The 23060-nt window shown below is 39.5% G+C and overlaps 1 protein-coding gene across 1 annotated transcript in view; it reads left to right on the forward strand.

Moving 5' to 3' along the window:
- The first annotated feature begins 9391 nt into the window (after positions 1-9391).
- The window catches only part of LOC146714603 (alpha-2-macroglobulin-like), a 31877-nt gene continuing 18208 nt past the window's right edge, over positions 9392-23060 (forward strand). Inside the window, exons 1-12 of the mRNA XM_085451005.1 lie at positions 9392-9461; positions 10773-10825; positions 11173-11193; positions 16568-16733; positions 16825-16909; positions 16995-17118; positions 17948-18062; positions 18189-18301; positions 18385-18552; positions 18800-19027; positions 19533-19596; positions 19744-19889. Coding sequence (XP_085307131.1) covers positions 9392-9461; positions 10773-10825; positions 11173-11193; positions 16568-16733; positions 16825-16909; positions 16995-17118; positions 17948-18062; positions 18189-18301; positions 18385-18552; positions 18800-19027; positions 19533-19596; positions 19744-19889 — 1353 coding nt within the window. The remainder of the gene's footprint in view (positions 9462-10772; positions 10826-11172; positions 11194-16567; positions 16734-16824; positions 16910-16994; positions 17119-17947; positions 18063-18188; positions 18302-18384; positions 18553-18799; positions 19028-19532; positions 19597-19743; positions 19890-23060) is intronic.

A 23060-nucleotide genomic window follows, 5' to 3' on the forward strand; every position in this document is an offset into this window, starting at 1 on the left:
TGTCATTTACTCAAAAGCCAAATCTTTTTAAAATATGTAATCTAGCAACTAGCTATTCATTTTATTGCTATCTCTGCAGCATTTGAAAGAAATATCAGCAGTGCTGAAGCTAAAGAGCTGAAAAACTGCAGCTACACAACACATTTTTGTATAGCACATTTATATAGGCCTATATAAATGTGCTATACAAACAGTTGTTCATCATCACTCACCTGTAATACCTGGACTTTGGCTCCAACATCCCAGGTCCTTCCATGCGAATGTGGATGTTCTCCAGGTTAAAGCTGAAGGAGTTTATAAACTCCACAGTTGCTATCATCTCTTCACTACCAGACACCTGAAGTACACACAGGAATTGTAAAAATCCAGCTTTGTATATGATAACAGATAACAGTTTCTGGATAGGGCATCAAGCAACTAACGAAAAAAAAAAAGGCCGTCTGACTGCGTGCCACCAGGTTTGTCTTTAATGTGATGTAGGATGCATACTGCAATATAAGAAAACACCAGCAAAGAAAAATAATGTGGCAAAAGCACACAAAAAACATCAGAAATAGAAAAAAAACTGTAAGAACTAAAATTAAATAAATAAATTGTGACGATAAAGTGTTTCTGGGGACACACATGAGCTGCAGCAGTGACAGAAACCAAAACATGTGAAAGGTTACACTGAGGTACCCAAACAGAGGGTACAAGTGTTTTAACCACACGAGTCATATAATGGTCATAAATTGGGGCGGCATGGTGGCACGGTGGTTAGCACTGGTACTGCACAGCAAAAAGGTCCTGAGTTCAATTGCACCATCAGGCTGGGGTCTTTCTGTGTGGAGTTTGCATGTTCTCCCCGTGTTTGCGTGGGTTCACTCCGGCTCCACCGTCCAAAGACATGCAGTTAGTGGGGATAGGTTAATTGGTTAATCCAAATTGCCCATAGGTGTGAATGTGCGAGTGAATGTGAGCGCAAATGGTTGTTTGTCCCTGTGTGTGAGCCCTGTGACAGACTGGCGACCTGTCCAGGGTGTACCCCGCTTCTCGCCCTATGACAGCTGGGATAGGCTCCTGCGCCCCACGCGACCCTGAAAAGGACAAGTAGAAGCGAATGGATGGATGGATGGATGGAATCATATAATATTGTAGGTAATACCTATAGTATTAACTGCTGATTGGTTTTGTATTCTGATTTCCCTTTAAATTGATTTCTGATATCAGGAAACAGCTATAAAGTTAACTGGTGTTTGTTTTTGTGTTTGTTTTGGAATATTGATTGTTTTAATTGATTTTGTTATCAGTTGGAATCAATTGGAGATCATCCTGATCTTTTAATTATCAGTTAACACTCTTCACAAGTGTGAAGCAAACTGCTACTACCCTCAGGATGTTGAGATAATTTGGTACAACAAGGATCCAGTCGCTCCACATCCTAAGCCACTGAACCACAGTGTTCTGTTGAGCCACAAAAAAGTCAGGACATGACCTTCTCGCTGTCAGGTGTTTTCTGCCTCCAGGCAGTGCTCAGGGACTCTGGGAAAAGGCTCACATGCAGTGCCCGTTACAAAGAACTTCACCCTGAATGCAGAAGGTAAGTTATTAAAAAGAACTCGGGACTTGTGACTTTGCTAGAAATTATGCTGGACAGGAATGCAGATTTTGTGGCTTTAACAATCTTCTGATATTTTGATAAGCAGTCACATAGGATGCCCAAAGACGCTAGTTCTGCACTAAGGTTGGCATCAAAGAGGACAGAGTTAGTAAAAGCAGAGGAAAAGTGAGCAGCGGTCAGTGAATTTATCATGTGCAACTAACACTCAGGTCCCTCGCTGTTCAACTCAGCATTACACACTGCAATATTAAACATCACTGGGAAATGATCCGATATCCCACAATGCTTGATTTCCATAATACAAACATCCAGACCATATGACAGCACCAGATTGAGTGTGTGACCTTTTTCATGACTTGGATCACTCACCCACTGAGTGAGATTAAAAGTGTCAATACAGGGAGTGCAGAATTATTAGGCAAATGAGTATTTTGTCCACATCATCCTCTTCATGCATGTTGTCTGACTCCAAGCTGTATAGGCTCGAAAGCCTACTACCAATTAAGCATATTAGGTGATGTGCATCTCTGTAATGAGAAGGGGTGTGGTCTAATGACATCAACACCCTATATCAGGTGTGCATAATTATTAGGCAATGTCCTTTCCTTTGGCAAAATGGGTCAAAAGAAGGACTTGACAGGCTCAGAAAAGTCAAAAATAGTGAGATATCTTGCAGAGGGATGCAGCAGTCTCAAAATTGCAAAGCTTCTGAAGCGTGATCATCGAACAATCAAGCGTTTCATTCAAAATAGTCAACAGGGTCGCAAGAAGCGTGTGGAAAAACCAAGGCGCAAAATAACTGCCCATGAACTGAGAAAAGTCAAGCGTGCAGCTGCCAAGATGCCACTTGCCACCAGTTTGGCCATATTTCAGAGCTGCAACATCACTGGAGTGCCCAAAAGCACAAGGTGTGCAATACTCAGACACATGGCCAAGGTAAGAAAGGCTGAAAGACGACCACCACTGAACAAGACACACAAGCTGAAACGTCAAGACTGGGCCAAGAAATATCTCAAGACTGGTTTTTCTAAGGTTTTATGGACTGATGAAATGAGAGTGAGTCTTGATGGGCCAGATGGATGGGCCCGTGGCTGGATTGGTAAAGGGCAGAGAGCTCCAGTCCGACTCAGACGCCAGCAAGGTGGAGGTGGAGTACTGGTTTGGGCTGGTATCATCAAAGATGAGCTTGTGGGGCCTTTTTGGGTTGAGGATGGAGTCAAGCTCAACTCCCAGAATACTGCCAGTTTCTGGAAGACACCTTCTTCAAGCAGTGGTACAGGAAGAAGTCTGCATCCTTCAAGAAAAACATGATTTCCATGCAGGACAATGCTCCATCACACGCGTCCAAGTACTCCACAGCGTGGCTGGCAAGAAAGGGTATAAAAGAAGAAAAACTAATGACATGGCCACCTTGTTCACCTGATCTGAACCCCATTGAGAACCTGTGGTCCATCATCAAATGTGAGATTTACAAGGAGGGAAAACAGTACACCTCTCTGAACAGTGTCTGGGAGGCTGTGGTTGCTGCTGCACGCAATGTTGATGGTGAACAGATCAAAACACTGACAGAATCCATGGATGGCAGGCTTTTGAGTGTCCTTGCAAAGAAAGGTGGCTATATTGGTCGCTGATTTGTTTTTGTTTTGTTTTTGAAGGTCAGAAATGTATATTTGTGAATGTGGAGATGTTATATTGGTTTCACTGGTAAAAATAAATAATTGAAATGGGTATATATTTGTTTTTTGTTAAGTTGCCTAATAATTATGCACAGTAATAGTCACCTGCACACACAGATATCCCCCTAAAATAGCTAAAAGTAAAAACAAACTAAAAACTACTTCCAAAAACATTCAGCTTTGATATTAATGAGTTTTTTGGGTTCATTGAGAACATGGTTGGTGTTCAATAATAACATTATTCCTCAAAAATACAACTTGCCTAATAATTCTGCACTCCCTGTACTACTGTTCCAGTCTCACAGCAAACATAGATGTTAAAATCACCAGGAATTAATTCCAATTGTAATGAATTATTCACACATTTAATTAATTATTTAACGGTGTAATTAATTAATTCATTTTGTCACTCCTGGCCCTCCATAAGATCCATGCTTACATTCTGTCTATACCAAATCAAATTCTAACTCTACTGTCTGAAGGATACAGCTGATTGTGCTCTGCAGGTAACATTTTCACTCTCTTCTGTTGTCCAAGTCTTGTGCAAACTATAGCCTCGTGTCGTGGCACTCAGTGTGGCCTTCTACTACTGTTGCCCATTAGCTTCAGAGTTTGTTGTATTGTTCATTCAGAGATGCTTTTTGGGGCAACAGTTTAGCTCAATGACAAAAAGTTTCTGATTTCTTGTCATAAAATATCAGATGTTAAAAATAACAGAAATGTTTTTTGTTTTTTTTTAATTTCCATAACCTATAAAACTTTGGACTGTACAATGTTTAAACATGCACCCCTCCCCTCCCCCAAAATGAAAAGCAAACAAAAAACTTTTTCCCGTGAAGACAGATTATCAAGACCAAATAAGACTAAAGCAAATAGAAACACAGTGTGAGGCTGATAGGATCTGAGTGTTAGAGCTTCTTTAAAACCCATTATCAATAGTTTTAAATCTCATGTAAAGAAGAGGGCAAAAGATAACAATCCACACTCTTTTTTTTCCTGAGAGATATTTTTTTAAAAATTAAATTTAACCAATGAAAACATATGAACACACACTTATAACAGGCACAGTGAAAAAGCCAAGATTGCAAGGATTGTGGAAAAAACCAAAACAAAAAATCTCTCGCCAGGTACTTTGGGATACATTAAAGGGCTTTCTAAGAGCGCAAAATATGTCTTATTCGGTAAACATAAATAAAAACTAAAAACACCAACACAAAATGACTTTAGTTAGCTAATGAAATCAAAGAAATAGATCAGCTGTATGCCTAGGATTAAATACCAAAACAAAAAACTAAATTATATAATAAACAGTTGGACTGCATTTGACCTCCTTTTGACATAGTTGAACATCAGCTTTTGAAAAAGTAAAAGTTTATTTTATATGCATAGTGACAGACCCTGTAGGGCGCTATCCAACCAGTTGAAGTGTATCCAGGCCAAACAACATGTTACAAAAGTCAGAATGAACAGATAGCTGCAGTTAAACATTCTTTCTGCACTGACCAAAAGTATGAAGAGAAGAGTAAATAGAAAAATGGCATGAGACACTCACAAGGCAGCCCCCTGAGCAGAGGTGGACAGTAACAAGGTACAAAAATTTGTTGCAGTACTTAAGTCGAATTTTCAGGTATCTGTACTTTACTTGAGTAGTTGTGTTTTTTGACTGCTTTTTAATTTCACTCCCTACATTTTAAACCAGTGTCTTTAATTTCTACTTACATTTTTAAAATAGACTCCTTACTTTTGGTTTAACATATTTGAGGGGAGTTATTATTTCATGTCACTGTAGGCCTTCAAATACCAAACCGATTTGAGCCTAAACAGTAAGACATGAAAGGCAGTCAGCGGATGTCGCATAAAAAGAGGCAAAACTGGGTGCTGTAGTCAGGGGTTAAAGTGGGACGGTATTTTTTTTTTTTGTTTATTTTTTTTTTTGTACAACATTGGTGTCCAAAAGTTGCAGCTGCGGTACTTCGGCATCTAGATAGCACTACTAAAGACGAGCAAACACAAAGGGAGTAACATGTGGTAAATCATTTCAAATGCAATGCTTCTATCAGCTCAACGAACATCAGCAAACACACAAACTGTTTGTGTGCAGTTTGTCACACAGTGTGTTGCTAGCTCAAGGTCCAAGGGAGGTCACAGGGAGAAAGAAGGAAGTTCAAATTTCAAATGCTGAGGGATGCCAATTACTCAAGAACTGGACCAAAAATTAGTGACAGCACATCTTATGGAGTGATGAATTCAAGCTGCAGTCATCCTGCCTGCCCTCCTGGACTCCTTTGAGCCTTGGTTTCAGTAACAGATACCAAATAAGCAACCACTTCTTCCAGCACCAGGCAGGGCATCACCCTAGGTCAGGGGTCGGCAACATGCGCGTCTTTAGTCCTTATAGTGCGGCTCCGCGTGGTTTGGGAAAATAAATTAGAAGTATTTAGCTAAAGTGTATTTTATTTATGTTAGTTCTTTTTTAACTTGTAGTTCTAGAAATACAAAAATAAAATTATATTCTATTTTTTTATTTTATTTTATTTTTTCCCGATATTTTTATTAAAGTTTTTGCATCGACTTTTACAAAAGACAAATTGAACAATATGCCGTTTTCTTTTTAAAGAACATAAAGCAATATAAGACATACACTCCCACCTCATAATTATAGCAGTACCAGTGGGTGTACAAACAGAAAAAGGAAAAAATCCAATCTAATAATACTAGTAACAAACCCTACGGTACAAGACAACAGTTCCTGAGTGTACAAGGGAGATGTGGAGAGTATCCAAAACCCCCACCTCCACACAGACACATAAAGACCAAAACACACAAGCAAACAAAAAAAAAAAAAAAGAAAAAAAAAAGAAAAAAAAAACCCCACACATGATAAATGGTCAGCTTAGTTATAGGGATAAATCAATTCTGTTAGAGAAAAGAAATATGTATAAAGTAGTTAAATAAATACCATCATAGAACGCAGGCACAATAGAATCCATATACTTAAACTTAGGCCTCTTACTTGAACATAAGATAAGAAAAAATAAAATATGATAGAGTCTGAGCTGGCTAATTGGGAGCATTGCGAGACCGCAAAGTCTGAACATGATCAAAAAAGGGTTGCCAGGTCTTAAAAAATTTGGCCGTAGACCCGCGCAGGGTGAATTTAATCTTTTCGAGTTTGCTAAAATGCAGAACGTCTCTGATCCAGATTTCCCAGGATGGGGCAGAAGGGGACTTCCAACATAGCAATATTCTGCGTCTTGCCAATAAGGTGAGAAATGCGACCAGATCCGCTTGAGGCGTCGGCAAGGCAACTGAATCAGGAAGAACCCCAAACAAAGCAGTTAAGGGCACAGGTTGGAGGGTTAGCTGGATGATCTTAGATAAAATCAAGAAAATATTAATCCAGTATTGTTTGAGGGATGGACATGACCAAAACATATGCATTAAAGAGGCAGGTGTTTGATGACAACGGTCGCAGTCAGGGCTAAGATTGGGGTATATTTGAGCTAGTCTGGCCTTAGTCCAATGTACACGGTGCAGAATCTTACATTGAATCAGCCCATGTTTGGCACAGAATGAGGAGCCATGGACCCGGTAAAGAATTTTATCCCAAGAGTCATCCTGAATCACACACCCCAGATCCTGCTCCCATGCCAATTTAATAGCCGAGATTGAAGAGTTGCCAAAGGAACATATTCTCCCATACAAACAGGAGATCAGGCCCTGTAATGAGGGCGGAGGCAATAGAAGGTTATCAAAGTCATGATAAGAAGGTCTAGATGGGAACTGAGAGGATTTCTCCTTAACAAAACTCCGGATTTGTAAATAGCGAAAAAAGTGACTTTTTGGAAGGCCAAATTTCAATGAGAGCTGTTCAAAGGAGGCAAATGAATTTCTGAATGTACAGATCAGAAAAAGACCTGATACCCAAAGAGGCCCACAAATAAAAAGCACCATCAGCTAACGAAGGCTGAAAAGAGGGATTTTTCAAGATGGGTGATTGAAGGGGAAAAAAGGTCAACTTAAAATAACGACGAAATTGATACCATATTTTCAAGGTAACTTTGACAATAGAGTTATTATAAGAGCCTGTACTCGAAGGCTGCTTTTGGGCATAAATCAGGGCTGGTAAAGAGGCTGAGACACAGGAAGAAGTCTCCAAACTGAGCCAGGCCGGGGCATTATTCGTGTCTTCCCCCTGTAGCCAATACCTGAGAATACGAATATTACATGCCCAATAATAGAACATAAAGTTTGGTAAAGCCATCCCCCCCATCTTTTTCGGTCTTTGAAGATATGTCTTGTGTATTCTGGGTGTTTTTTTGTTCCAGATAAACCCAGACAGAATCTTGTCTAATTTAACAAAAAAGGAAATTGGAATAAATACAGGGACACACTGAAAAAGAAAAGAAAATCTGGGGAGGATATTCATTTTAATTGTATTTATGCGCCCTGCTACAGACAGATGGAGTAGAGACCATCTGTCCAAATCCTGCCTAACTTTCTCCACAAGTGGGTCGAAATTAAGCTTGAAAAGAGCATGAAAATGACTTGTAATTTTAACCCCTAAATATGTGAAGTTGTCTGATACAACTCGAAAAGGTAGTGCTGTGCACTGATATTTCTGTGCAGCAGCATTCAGGGGAAACAGTTCACTCTTGGCAAGATTCAGTTTATAGCCAGAAATAAGGCTAAACTGTTCAAGTATTGAAAGTACCAAAGGGAATGAGGATGCTGGCTCTGAGATATAAAGAAGCAAGTCATCTGCATACAAGGAGACTCTTTGTTCTATACCATTTCTAGAAACCCTGGTGATACCTGGGTTTGATCTTAGCGATATGGCTAAGGGCTCAATTACAATTGCAAATAGCAACGGCGACATAGGACAGCCCTGCCTGGTCCCCCTAAACAGAGGAAAGAAGTCAGAGCATGTGCCATTTTATTATTATTCTATTATTTTTTCATCGCTCAAAATAAGCGTCATACCCGCCAAAACGCCATGCATTTATCGAGACTTTCAACCCCAGGTAGGCCAATTATGGATCTTCGGATCCACATTATGTCAGCAGCTATTCTCCTCCGTGAACTATGTTAAAACAAACACCGCTCACAGATGACAGCTTACAGTCCTGCGTAAAGATGAAAGTGACTTCACACAGCCCCGATTTGCAGACGCTGTGCGCAGAGGTTCAGGAGCAGAAGTCCCATTGTAAACACATCACGGCAGACCCGACGATGTTTCCATGAACACGCTTTTCAGCATCTCTTTATTGACCACTTTTCACACACGGTTGCTGTACGCATACAGCCGGCTGTAGCTTTTCAGCTCACAGCCCGACACACACCAACAACAGCATAGAGAGCACAGACGTTAAGTCCCCTGGAGCGGTGCTGCAGACCACGCCCCGCCACACACATTAACCAGGTAAAATACATATTTAGGCAGAATTTTGCAAATATCTATTTTCCCTTTTTTTTATTTTTTATTTTTTAGCAACATGGTACTTTTTTTCCAATTACTTTTTAAAAGCCAGGCCAAGGCTTCAAAAGCCCAAAGGCGATTGTCACGAAATTTATGTATTGAAAGTGCTTAATTAGTACTTATTGTTAAGGCTGGCGGCTCACAACAGTTTTTGTTTGCTACATGGATCATTTTAGTTCAGCTGGGTGTCTTTCCTTTTGTTATATTTCGTTAAAAATGTGTTAATTACATAAATAGAGGCCAGAGATGGCGCGATATGGCAGCCTCGCTTCTGTCAGTCTGCACCAGGCCAGCTGTGGCTACAACTGTGTGTGAATGTGAGAGTGAATGAATAGTGGAATTGTAAAGCACTTTGGGTGCCTAGAAAAGCGCTATATAAATGCAATCAATTATCATTATTATTATTAAATAAAATATAATTTTCTCTGTAGCACTTCATGGATTTCATAAGCAACACACCTTAGTTTTTCACACAAAGCATAAAGGTAAAAAGCAATATATACAGTGTTATCTTCATTTTAGATGTCAACAAGTATTTGCGGCTCCCAGTGTTTTCTTTTGTGTGGAAACTGGGTCCAAATGGCTCTTTGGGTGTAAAAGGTTGCTGACCCCTGGCCTAGTTCAACGTGTTCAGTCATGATCAAAGCCTACAAGGCCAGGACATTCATCCAGACGGATAAACCCCTCTACCTCCCTGGACAAACAGGTAAGAGTGAGCTGATGACCCATCAGAGCTAGATGGACTTATTCTGATACAGATTCAGCCTCTTAGTATGGCTGCCCCCAGCTGCTGGGAGACCCCCCCCCCCCCCCTTTTCCTGGGTGTATTTAACTTCCACCATGAACACGTCTCTTTCACTCAAAAACAAAAACGTTTATTTCTATAATTTCCAGATATTTTGATAGCATGTCAAGCTGAACTATGATAATTACAAACTATTGAGCAAGTTTTGAAAATGTGAATTGAAGTTAGTCTGGCCATGTTTGTACAAATCACCGAAACTATTTCCAGCAAACATTCATTCATTCATGTTTTCTTTTTAGAATAATCTAAACATTAAATAGATAAATAAAAATGTGTAAAAATACAGCAGTGCTGCACAATCCAAGCACTCTCTGTGTCACCAACACTTTTGAAACACATTATTGTCTTTGAAACACTTAGATTTAAATCTTTTAAACTGTTCTGCTTTTTTAAAACACCTTCTGCCTTCAGTCTGAACAAGTATGCTACAAACTGTTTTTCTAAATTGTTCAGCATTATGATTCTATGATAAATGCAGAAGCCTTGAAAAAATTCATGGATGCTGCTTCACAATGCAGATTTTTATTAACTATAAATTATTTTAAAAAATACATATTAAATGTATTTAACAGTTTATAAAGTGACTGACTTAAAGCACTACAGACAAAACATAACAGTTGTAGCTGACTGAAGTTTGGCTTTTTGTTATTTCTGTAAAGATACCCCTTGTTCACAAACATATCCTAATATGAGTTTGCATCCTCTTATTGTAGCTGTCAGGAAAGTCTGGTACAGTTTGAAGGTGCAAATACATCATTAACATTAATATGGACCTTTTTGTTAGGTTACAACTCAATATTCTGATTTATCCTATAAAGTTCTTTAAACTCTGACACCGTTTAAGCCAGCTATCATTTCTTTACATTTTGCTTCGGAGAAGTCAGATTCTCATCTGCTGTGTTTTTTTAAAGTGCTCTCCGGGCTTTATGAAAGTCTTTTGCTGCAACCTGATATCACAACAAGGCGTGTATAGACATGGCAGTCCACCATGTCCATTTCACGCTTTTCCTCTACAAAGGATATGAGGATGAACAATATAAAATATATACACATTTAATTTACTTAAAGCTTGTTACGAATAGAAGCAAAGAGAAAATGATGTTAGTACTACTGCTTATTTGGCAGTAATGATGTTGGAGAATGTTTCAGTTTCATTTCTTGGTCAGGATTTATTACTCATTAAGGTGTAAAATCTTTGAACTTCTTCCAAAGTGCATTTCAGGGTTGTTGCGCTGGACCCCAAGTTGAGACCTGTCAGTCAGCTGGTGAGTGTTTCTGTCTCTCCTTTCCTCCTTGACTTTTATCACTCTGAGTTTATCAGTCAACTTGCACTAACAAATCAATAGTACAATGTATTGTCTGTGTTTAGTAATTTGTTTTTTACTTATTCTGTGATAACTCTAACAAGCAAACACTTGGAGTATACAAAATAACATAAAAAAATCACATACTGTTGAAATTCATTTTATGTTCAATTGTGTTACGTGTTTAATATTTTTGAATTTCTACCAAGCCTGCAGTTGGATAGAGACATTGGTAGGACACTGTATGAGAAAATCATTTCCTCTAACAATTTTCTCACTTTTGTTCGTTTTGATTTTTTGCCTTTTAGTGCAACATCATTGAACTCGAGGTAAGAAAGTATCCACACATCATTTTCTTTTCTTTTTTACATTCAGCATGTAAATCTAATAGATTTGTTAAGGGTCTAAACGTTCCTTAAAGCCAACAGCACAACAAAGTGCAGCAACTCTGAAATTTATATGCTGATTCTGATATCAGTGTTTTACCGTGGGACAATTTTGTTGATATATAAACAGTATATATTGTGTCAGGTTATTTCTTACACCTTTACATTAAACACACAGCACTGATAATTAAACTATTTTGTATAATTACAATACAAACAAGTAGAAGAACAGCTAAATGGGAGCCTAACCTTCACCATAACATATCAAAGCTGGATAGAGAAGAACATGGTGCTTTAGCAGAAAACTAAAAGTATAGCTTCAAACATTAGTCCACTGAGGGCACTCATTGGCTATCGTCATTCCAATTTCAGTGCGTGACATGAAGGTGGGAAAGATGGGAACTACATGGAAGAAATAGAATATACCAAAAGATCAGGAGGTTTAGGAAGCTATACAACATTATATTATAAGTAGAATGTAAGAATAGCTCAAGTATTGAATCGGTTTTTCAAAAGGCTGAAAATCATAGACAGCATCAAAGATGTCTGTAGCTGCTGTGATGTTGTCTCTAAATTTGTGAAATCCCATTATGAAGCCTTGAGGTGAGCAAAAATCTGCATCTGCACAGGATCATTATCACTGTATAATCTGTCATGATCCTGGGTTTTTTTCCCCAGCATTTTCCATTTTCCTTGTGTTAGTTGTGGAGTTTCTCTCTGTTTATATTTATGTTCATAAGTCGCTTTAGTTTTCTAGTTATCTTTAGGGTTCTCTTGGTCTTGTCTCTGTTTCCTCCCCAGCATCTCCTTTGTTATTGTGCCTCCCCGTGCAGTCTTTCATGTCAGGTTAGGTGTGTTAAGTTCTGTCTCTCGCTCTCAAATTCCCAGTCGTGTCCATGTTTTTTCCTGTTCCCCAGCCATGTCTCCGTGTCTCTCTCACTCCACCTGTTGCCTGTGTTTCAGTGAGGACAGATTATTAGCAAGAATGAATATGATTTATTGCTGAATAAATCGGAGCTTAGACGCTGTTGGTGGAGATGAAGGTGTCTTGAATGGAGCTTGAGTGATGAGAGGTGGGGATGGGGATGAATTGGATTGCACAACAGCATCTGCAAAGGAGAAAAACAGATGCACAGTGAGATTTAAAGTATGCGCTATGAATGCTGATTGGCCTGGAAAAGGCTGGAGAAGGTGATTGGACTAGACCAGTGATGACACAAACAGCTTGGAAACGTGGGAAAGTGGAAGTACAAAACTAGAGATTCCCAGCACCTGGAAGCAGATAGATGTGAGACCATCCATCTTCCTTGATGAACTTGCGCATAAGCTTCATTTACTCAGTCTGCATCTTAGTGTGTGTTTCTTGTACTTCCTGTTTTACTTTGATAGTCTCCTGTCTCAGCATGTTCACTTTTGCCTCCCGTCTTTTTTGTTAGATTACGTTTAGCTGTGTTCCCACCTTCGTTTGCCCTTCGTTTGTGTGTATTTGTGTCTGCATCTCCCCTCTGTTTCTTGTCACAATCTTGCTCATTCCCTGGCTGTGTGCTCTGTCTGTTTCTTTGGTTCTAGTTCATTCTTGTTTTTGTTTTGTATTGCTTAAGTCCAGCAATAAACTCATAAATTTTTGAGTTTAGTTTTTGTCTGAGAGTTTGTGGTTTGGGTCCTCCATCCTGTCTGTTTCACAACACCATATGACATAACCTCTTAAGCCCCAATGCCAAACCTATCTCCTGTCTTTTGCCCCCTTATCTGGGGCGTATGGGCTTAAGAGGATAACCACTTTGCCAAGTTCCAGAAGAAGACCCAAATTGTCACACTTAAATGAAAAGAAAAAATTAGGATTTCCAGGAAACGTTTGATGCACAGATGACACACAGATTGAGCTGTTTGGTCACAATGACAAGAAGTATGTTTGGAGGAGTTAAGCTTTCAAACCAAAGAACACTGTACGAGCTGTCAAGTAGCAGTGATAGCATCACCTGTTTTGCTTCTCCTGGTACTGGTACATTGCACAAACCAGATGAAATAATGAATGAGGTTTATTGTATCTCCAAATTCTTCAACTTCACCTTTAGTGAATAGCTAGACAGCTGAAACTTGGACACAATTGACTGCTCCAACAAGACAATGATCACAAACACAAACTAAAACTGAATGGATAAGGCAGGCTTACATTACTTTCTGAAAGCCTTGTTCTTAATTCTATTAAAAATGTCTTACTTCAACCTTAATTCTACCAATTCTGCTAAGAAGAATGGTCAAATAAATGACCTGAAACCCTGCCTCTCTTCTCTACTCCCACTCATCTCTGCTATCATTCAACTTTAACAACCTCCTTCTAATCTAACCTCCATTTCTAAAATACTTGAAAAAACGGTGCAGCTCAACTTCTTTCACACCTGGTTAATAATAATATCTACAAGAGATTTCAATCTGGTTTTCACTCATGTCACAGTATAGAAACTTGCAGCACTTATGTGGGTTTATATACAGTACCAATGGATAATAACCAAGGTGATGAGTAATTTGGGCTGGTATCAGAAGAATAGGAAGGACTCTTGGAGCTCTGGTACATGAATGACAGAGAAACAAAACACAGTTGTGTGGCTTTAAAGTAACTTTAGTAATTTAAGCCATTTTAAGATTTTTTTCAAGAGATTTTTGTAACCAACACAGAATTACAACATAAAAATTTCCCCCCAAAGTAGCAAAAAAATATAATAAAATAAAATTGTGCAGAAGTAAAGAATTAGTCTTTAAAGTCCAAATGGTACCGATGGGGCCCATGACAAATGGGTGCATTGCAACAGAGTCCATCCAATGAGAAGTGCGTGTGTGTGATTGTCTGTCCTACTGCACTACTTGTACAGCAGAGAATTGTAGTCCATCAATGTGTATATCGTCCCCTAGGATCTGGGATTGGCTCGCCATCCAGTGAAAACTGGAACACTCTGGGATCTGTAATCGCTGAACTGGTCCTTGGATTCGTCCCATATAAAAACCTGACCTATAAACAAATGGCCAAATATATGTCACAACCAATTTAAGAATAACTCTCACAAATTACAGTACTGTCACGCTGCAGTTACTACTGTTCAGATCAGCTATCATCAGTTCAATCATTATCAGTTCAGGCATGTTGTACAACATTAAAATATCAAGGTTCAAAGTTCACAGTATCAATTTTCAAAATTCACAGTTGTAACCTTCAGTAAGATTCAAGATTTTCCACAAGGCTTCAAATATTCAGGAACTATAGTCGCCACTTTTATGGTAAACATTCATCACATCCATCAGAAATAAACTCACTGTATATATAATCACAAATAAATAAATATATTACTCCCTTGAGAAATGGAGCAATATGTAAATGCTTATCAGATCTGAACAAAATACAAATAATCAATTTCAATAACATGTAAACACAAGAACTCAGTCTGTAAATAGGAGTATTAAAATAGATGTGCTTAATCCACCTTGTACCATAGGCCGTCTAGTACACGTGGAAATGCACTAAAAATTACCTCAAAGTATTCAATACTGAGTGTAGTAAAATAACTTGTTTTTCTTTTTTGTTTAGGATGATTTCAGGAACTGGATTACAAACTCCTTTACTTAAAGTTACTAATAATCTTGTAATCGGAGCTGACTCTGGTCTTCTCAACATTCTCATCCTTTTGGATCTGAGCTCAGCCTTCGACACAAACTCTCACTACGTCCTTCTGAGCAGACTTTCCTCTCTTGGCATCTCTGACACACCCCTAGCCTGATTTCAGTCATATCTCCTTGACCGCTCCCAGTTTATTCAAATTAAATCATTCCATTCTCATCTATTGCCAGTCACATCTGGTGTACCCCAAGGGTTAGTCTTAGGCCCTCTTGTCTTCATAATATACATCCTCCCTCTTGGTACCATTTTCTGTGAATTTGATCTTCACTTTCACTGTTTTGCTGATGACGCCCAGTTATATATCTCCTGCAGACCTGGTTCTTCCCTCCCAGCTTCTTCCCTTACAGAATGCATATCTGAATTGAAATCCTGATTCAGCTCTAATTTTCTTAAGCTTAATGAGGAAAAAACTGAAATCCTTCTTATTGGCACTAAATCCAACCTTTTGAAGGCAAATCATTTCTCACTCACTACTGATGACTCCAGAGGTTTTCCCTTCACCTCATGTTAAGAGCCTTGGTGTCATCCTGTCCTATAAATCTCACATCAATAATCTCAATCGTTCTGCCTATTTCCATCTACGCAACATCAGCAGATTACGTCCTTCTCTCTCCCACCAGTCTTTGTCCATTATTGTCCATGGTCTCGTTACCTCCCGGCTTTGCTACTGTAATTCTCTCTCACACGGTCTCCTCCAAAAGTCCCTCCACAAGCTTTAACTGGTTCAAAACTCCACTGTCCGCATTATTACCAGAACCTCCTCATACCAGCACATCACCCCTGTTCTTCAGGAACTTCACTGGCTCCCTGTGAAATTCTGGATAGTGTACAAACTTCTTCTGCTCACCCTCATAACCTTGCTCCTGCTTACCTTTCTGATCTGTTAAGCACTACCTCTTCTGCCTGCTCACTTCGATCCTCATCTTCTATCCAGCTTGCTGTGCCTTCTTTCCGCCTCACGACCATGGGAAGCAGAGCTTGCAGCTGCTCTGCTCCCAGATATAAGAAACATTGGTTTAAATCTAAACTCAAAACCCATCTGTTCAAATCTGTATATTCACTGTGAATCAATTGTTTGCTAATTTTATATTGTGCTTTTGTTTTTATTGTTCTTCATTTGATCATTGTTCTGTTATTTGTTTTATTGTTGTTTATTTGTTGTTTGTTAAGTGTCCTTGGGTGTCTTGAAAGGCGCTTTATGAATAAAATGTATTATTATTAAATATCCACCTGGAATTATACCAGAAGATTCTTGATGGCTACCGATTAGAGAAAATACAAAATAATTTATTTTTTCTGTATAGTCATCTCAACCTGGAAAAATAACAGTCTACAGAAATAATAATAATAAATAAAAAAAACGAAAGTCACTATGACATTTTTCCCTATGATAACTTTATGTAACATTTTGATCACAACTTTATATTGCCTATACTGGAGACCAGATGAGATGCAGTAGTCCAGTTCTCTCTTATACCAGGTTATTAGACTTTCATTTGTTTGTTTTTCACTCAATAAGCAGAAATACAAACACCAATATATGCACCAGACAACCTTTGGGGTTCACCAACATATTCTTTAATATGCAGACAAGTGCAAACAATTGAAAAGGTTAAGTTGTACACGTACTTCTCTTGTATTTAACAGAATCCCAATAAAAACAGGATTGGACAGTGGTTAAATGAAACATCCAATAATAAAATATTGCAGCTTTCATACTCCTTGAACTCTGAGACCCATGAAGGAACGTACAAAATAATTGTCTCTGTGGGTGAAGATAAATTTGTTCACAAATTCAAGGTGGAAAAGTATGGTAAGTCAGGTCTTTAAAAAGATCTTTTGAAATTCTGTTTTTAAATATTCTTAATATAATGCAGATATTAACTTTGATATTTTGTCCCCAGTTTTACCCAAATTTGACGTAACAGTAAATGTATCTGAAGAAGTGAGTATTGGCCAGGAAGAAGTTGATATTAAATTATGTGCAAAGTAAGTAGGAGTCCTTTCTTGACAAATGGCAATTTAGATCCTCACAAATTGGAGTTTTGTTTTATTTTTGTTTTTATTTTAATAGGTACACATTTGGACAGCCTGTTCCAGGAAGTATTACAGTTACGATGTGCCGACTTCTTGAACGCTCTATTTCCTCTGCTAAGAAACACAAGACAGAGGCTCCCTGCCACACAGAGACCAAACGGGTACAGTTGTTCCAGTCTCAAATTTCTCCTGAAACAATGTGCAGATAAAAGCAGACCACATGCCCATGCAGAAGGTTTCTGTATGTCAGGAATTAATGCAGTATTTTATCATTATCTTATCTATCTCCAAATTTCGAGAATGTAATGAGTAAAATTTCAAGTTGAACTTGAATTTCAATTAAATAATTTTTAGTGTCCTTAAAGCATTTATTTTTAATTCTGTATTATAAAATACCCGGTTACAGATTCAGTAATATTCACTGTTGTGCCCTCATTATTTATGAATGCTGAATTGTAGCTATCGCTTTGACTCCATTTTTTTTCTGCTGTTATGAATATGTTCTGTGGCTGATGCTTGTGTCAGTGTGTCAGCTCTTAACAAGCTAACTGATTAAATAATGAGTTTAAGTCATTTATTCCATTAGTAACACTGGTAGAGCTACAACTGGCTTAAGCGACTGCAACAAAGTCCAAATTGTTGCAACCTGCTTAACCTCCTAGAACCTGGCGTCCACATATGTTGACATCAAATTTTGGGTTGTCTAGACCACAATACTAAATTTTGCTCTACACGAGCCTGATTTTCACTTACAACAACATTATACTGCCACTGTTCTATTGAAATTAAAATGAATATCCTTATATGTGGATATCAGGCCCTTGTAGAGCAAAATCATTCTTTGTTTTTACATTCATCAGGTCCCAATCAGCCCAAATAGCAAAGACAAATTAAAAATGCATGCCATGAAAGACTTCGGGTCTTAGGAGATAAAAGTATGATGTAAGCCTTTTTAAAATTATTTATATTTTATTGTTTTGGAATTTCTAGGCTGATGGAACAGGCTGTGCAGCTGTTACGTTCAAGATGTCAACCTTCACCAAAATTAACAAAAAATTCCTTAAAGATCAGCTGAATGTCATTGCCAAAATGGAAGAGGAGGGAACAGGAAAGTCTTGCAGTTGTTATTTTTCATTTTATTTTAATTGTTACATTTTTTTTTAAATTATAGGTTATTGTGCTTTTGTGGAAATATGGCATGTGCATTGTTTTAACATTGAGGTTTCGTATTCAGGCATTTCACACAAACAAGAAATGAAAATAAGAATTTCTTTTGTCCTTGGAAAAGCATCTTTTGTTGATGTTCCCAAGATTTGGGAACCAGGATCAAATGTGGAGGGAAAAGTAAGTTCAAATTTGTGCTATGTAATTTAGAATGTAGTGTAAATAATGTGGGTTTTAGTAATGAAACATTGTGGTTTGAACAGGTTAAAGCAGTTTACTACAATGATACACCCATTTCCAAAGCACCTGTGTACCTGTTTGTGGGAGAACGTTGGTCAGAACGCTTACTAAAAAATCTAACAACTGACAGCAACGGTGTCGCTGAGTTTTCATTCAGCACAGATAACTTTCATGAGGATATTAAACTCCATGTAAGTAGATAATTACACTGAAACAGTAGTTTTTAAGTCAGCATTGGTAAGTTACATGACAATGTTTTCATTGACTTAATATGATTTCTGATGTTGCTTGTCCAAGGTGCTACAATAGTAATTAGTGACTATAGTGAAACTGTTAAGATTATTTTACATTAGCTTGCTTCTAAAACCCATCTTTCAGTGACCTTCCACAGTGTTTTCTTCTTCATCAAATTATGTATGTTTCTTTTCTACAATTCAGGCAGCCCTGACACCAACCCTATACTTCCAAAGCCATAGAACTCCTTTTTATGATTTAGGATTTCACACAGTGTATACATCCCAACCTCCTTCTCAAGATGAAAAAACATTCAGCTCGCTGAAGCTGAAGATGAAGGATAAACCCCTTTCCTGCGATGCAGAAGAGGATATATCTATTCAGTACACTATAGTGAGGGAAACTGCAGTTTACATGGATGTGGTATATCTGGTGAGTTATTGCTTGTCACAAGTTCATCCACAGTAAAAAAAAAAGAAAAAAAAAAGAAAGGGAAAAAAATTTGAAAATCTACCAGTTTATCGAATGAAACAGAAAGAGTTTATTAATATATTCACCTCAGAGAAAGTGGTTTGTAAATGCTGAAGAAAAAGCAACACATCATCTGCATAAAGACTAATTTTATGTTCTACATTCTTGCATTTTATTCCCTTAATTGCTATAGCCAGATTGCTGCTGCTAGTTTGATAAAAAAAAAATGCAAACAATGAAGGGGAGAAGGGGCATCTGAGCCTTTTGCCCCACTGGAGACAGAAGCTGGAGGCTGTTCGGTCATTTGTCCAAAGTCCAGTCAATTTTCAGAATACAAGACCACAAGCAGACTGCACTGTCTGTTTCTGAATAACTCCCGGCAGGACTTAAAGCTGGGAGAGACGCAAAATGCACAATGTTACAGCTGGATTACACATTTTATGTCATTTTCTTCTATATTCTTCAGGTGTTGTCCAGAGGAGCCATTGTCATGCAAGGATTTAAACAGATTAAATTTAAAGATCAGTCAGGTATGTAAAGACTGGCTCAAATCATGAGTTCATGAAATTCTTTTGTAATATCAGGTATTAAATCCAGTTACCCTTTTAAAAAAAGTTTGGTGATTATTAAAATAAAACTGATATTATAGCTATTTTTGGTATGCTTGTTTGTTTCAGTGAATGAGGGTGAGGTGTCCTTTAAATTGAGAATTTCTACTGACATGGCACCAGTCGTCCAGATTGTAGCATATGCTGTACTTTCCAGTACGAATGTGATTGCCCACAGCGCTGACTTCTCTACTGAGAAATGCTTCAGTCACAAGGTATGTGTTGGTGTAAACTGTGTGAAGCTGTACTAGATATATTGATTAGTGTAAGTTAAGTTTAATTATATGAAACCATGACATACAAGAAAAAAACCCTCAAAAAACTTCAATCAAAGTGGAACAGACTCCCTCCCAACAAGGAAGCCACAGCTTTAGCAAACATCGAGTGGGCAGTGTGTCACAAGTGCCTTGAGGTCAGTACATGGACAGGGACCCAAGAGCAGATTCAAGCACAGGAAACAGTGATAAGGTTTTCACAAGTTCTAAACACAAGAATAAATACCGAAGGAGGGATAGTTGGCAGGGCGTCAAATATGGCAAAACTGTGAACAGAGGGCTGGAGTTCCCCAGCCTGACTTGGGACACGTGGAATATGGGATTTATGCGCATGAATGCAGGGAGCCTTAACTTTATTGCCGTTCGGCTGATGATGGCCTTGATTTCATAGGGACCAATGCTGCGTGGGGCCTGCTTGCGGGAGGTATTTGCCACAGCTTTTGCCCCGGAGTATACCTGGGAGCCGGAGTTCTCAATCGATCTGCATTGTGGCGTGGTCAATCGAGAACCTTGAGCAGCACTTCCTGAGTCCAAGTCGAGATGTCATGCCAATGTAGATATTGGACTCATGGAATGGCGAGCTCCACCTCCGGCTGCAAAAAGAGGTTCATCAAGCAGAGCACAGTGGATAGTTTCCTCCACGTCCCAGGAAATTAAACCGCTCCTGTACTGGAGGCATAAACCTCTACTATGAACACAGGTGAACACCTGCATTCATCTGTATTAGCGAATGCAGGTGAATGCAGTTTTGGCCTGTTGTGTACAGGTGAAGGGTATCTTGGTGAGGTGAGTGAGTGGTTCTGCTACCTGACTGTAATTCCAGATGAAGCAGCAGTAAAAATTGACGAATCTGAGAACGTTATTTTTGAGATGTGGGAGTGAGACATTCCCTAACAGCTTGGACTTTTGCTGGGTCGGTCTTCACCTGCCCTCCTGCCAGGATGTAACCAAGAAAAGTGACTGAAGATGAATGAAACTCACCTTTCTCCGCTTTGACGTATAACCGGTTTCGAGAAGGCGCTTCAGCACAGATTTGATCTGGACCAGATGTTCCTCCAGAGTCTTGGAAAAGGTTAGGATGTCGTCTAAATACACAAACACAAAAACGTTCAAGAAGTTTCTCAGGACCTCATTAACTAATGTTTGGTAAACTGTGGGAATTTTAGTGAGACCAAACGGCATGACCAGATACTTTGAGTGACCAAAGGGGGACCAGATGATAGTCATTGTGTAGATTTAACTTAGAAAAAGTGGTGGCACCATGAACAGGTTCAAAAGCTGAATTAATGAGCGGGAGAAGATATTTTCTTTTGATCGCAATCTCATTTAAACTTCTGTAGTCAATACAAGGACTTTGGGTCTTGTCCTTCTTAGTGATGAAGAAAAAGCCTGCACCTACCAGGGAAGAGGATGGGCAGATGATGGGACTCTCGAATATACTTATCCATGGCTTCTCTCTCTGGCTTGGACAAGTTGTCAGGTTGGCTGGTTGATGGTGCAATTATAGGGTCTGTGGAGTGGACGTGCCTTATGTTTACGGAATACTTCATGGAGGTCATGATACTCCTTGGGGACTGAGGACAGATCTGGTGGTGAAGGTTCGGCAGGTGATTATTGAGGCAGTTAGCAAGGCAAAAAAAGGCTCCAGCTAGTAATTTGTGTAACCATTCAATATGGGGATTATGTTTCTTTAGACAAGGGTAGCCAAGGACAGTCACCAGAAGTAATTTGGGAGACTGGTCTGGTTTGATGAGTAATATGGGAAAAATTGTTTAAAACTGTGGCTAGAATGGGAGGATCGGGTAGAACAGAGGCAAGTGCAATTACATAGCCAGCTACGTAGCCTTTTCTCTCTCTCAGGCGATCCTGAAAGAGAGGGAGGAGGAAATAAACCAAATCCTTGAACGATGCGGGCTCATCATGAGAAGCTAACTCATAAATATTCCCAGGAGCACATGATCTGTTTGACCTGCTCCCCTCAGGCAGGAGGCTCTGGTCCATTCGCACCAGAACCTCTCGCCACAAGAACAGTTTCTTCCCCTCTGCTGTTGGACACATGAACAATAACCACATGACTGTCCCCGCCACTAACACATGACCCTACGCTGTGTCACTGCATCATTTCAGTTTGGCACTGATCACCACCTGCACTCATGTATATATCTTTCTACGTAGCACTCATAATTCTTATTCTCATGTATATATCTCATGTATATCTCATGCACATATCTTTCTTTCTACATAGCACTTTAATTCTTATTGTCTGCACTGAAGCACCGCAGCAATTTCCTAATGTTGTAAACCTCAACATCTGGCAATAAACCCATTCTGATTCTGATTCTGATTCTGATCAGACCAACCCACCTGGGCAGCTGCCATGCAGAAATCGATGACAAACTTAGCTATGTTACATCTAACTTGACTTCAAGCTCCAAGCTACGCTGCCCTCAGACATGGGGTGGGCAAAGGTCTTTTAATCTTCCCTTGAAACTCATCATAAGAGCAGGATGAAAATGAATGTGATGACAAACACGCCTCAAACAAAAAACAAGGAGCACAAGAGACCAGAACAAACCAAAAACAGGTCAACACAAAACAAGACTATCCACGAGTCCATATCAAAGTCCGGGAGTCGACAACACAAGAGCCGAAACAGTTCAGGGGGTCGACCATGCACACAGCAACGGCGGCGACGGGCAATCAGTTCCGGAGGCCGACCGTGCACACGGCAACGGCGGCGACGGGCAAACAGTTCTGGAGGCCGACCACTCGGAAGGCAGTGGTGACCACTGAGCAGGTCCGGAGGGCGGCCGCGATGCCAGCGGTGGCGACGAACTCCTTCCGGAGGCCGTCCCCGAAGGCCATGATGCCAACTTAGCGGCCTGGAAAACGGCTGGCAGAGGCGAGGCGAAACAGGTCGAGCTGGCACCGACGGCGGCGTGGCAACCGCAGGACCAGACGAGGCAGGACCAGACGAGGCAGGACCAGACGAGGCAGGACCAGACGAAGGCGGAGCTGAGGCAGGACCAGACGAAGGCGGAGCTGAAGCTGGACCAGACGAAGGCGGAGCTGAAGCTGGACCAGACGTGGATGAAGACACGGAGGTTGGAC

Source organism: Copadichromis virginalis, linkage group LG3 (assembly GCF_057382275.1).
Source record: "Copadichromis virginalis isolate Kocher_CV1m ecotype Utaka linkage group LG3, C_Virginalis_male_GT1.1, whole genome shotgun sequence".
In the NCBI taxonomy this organism is placed as follows: domain Eukaryota; kingdom Metazoa; phylum Chordata; class Actinopteri; order Cichliformes; family Cichlidae; genus Copadichromis; species Copadichromis virginalis.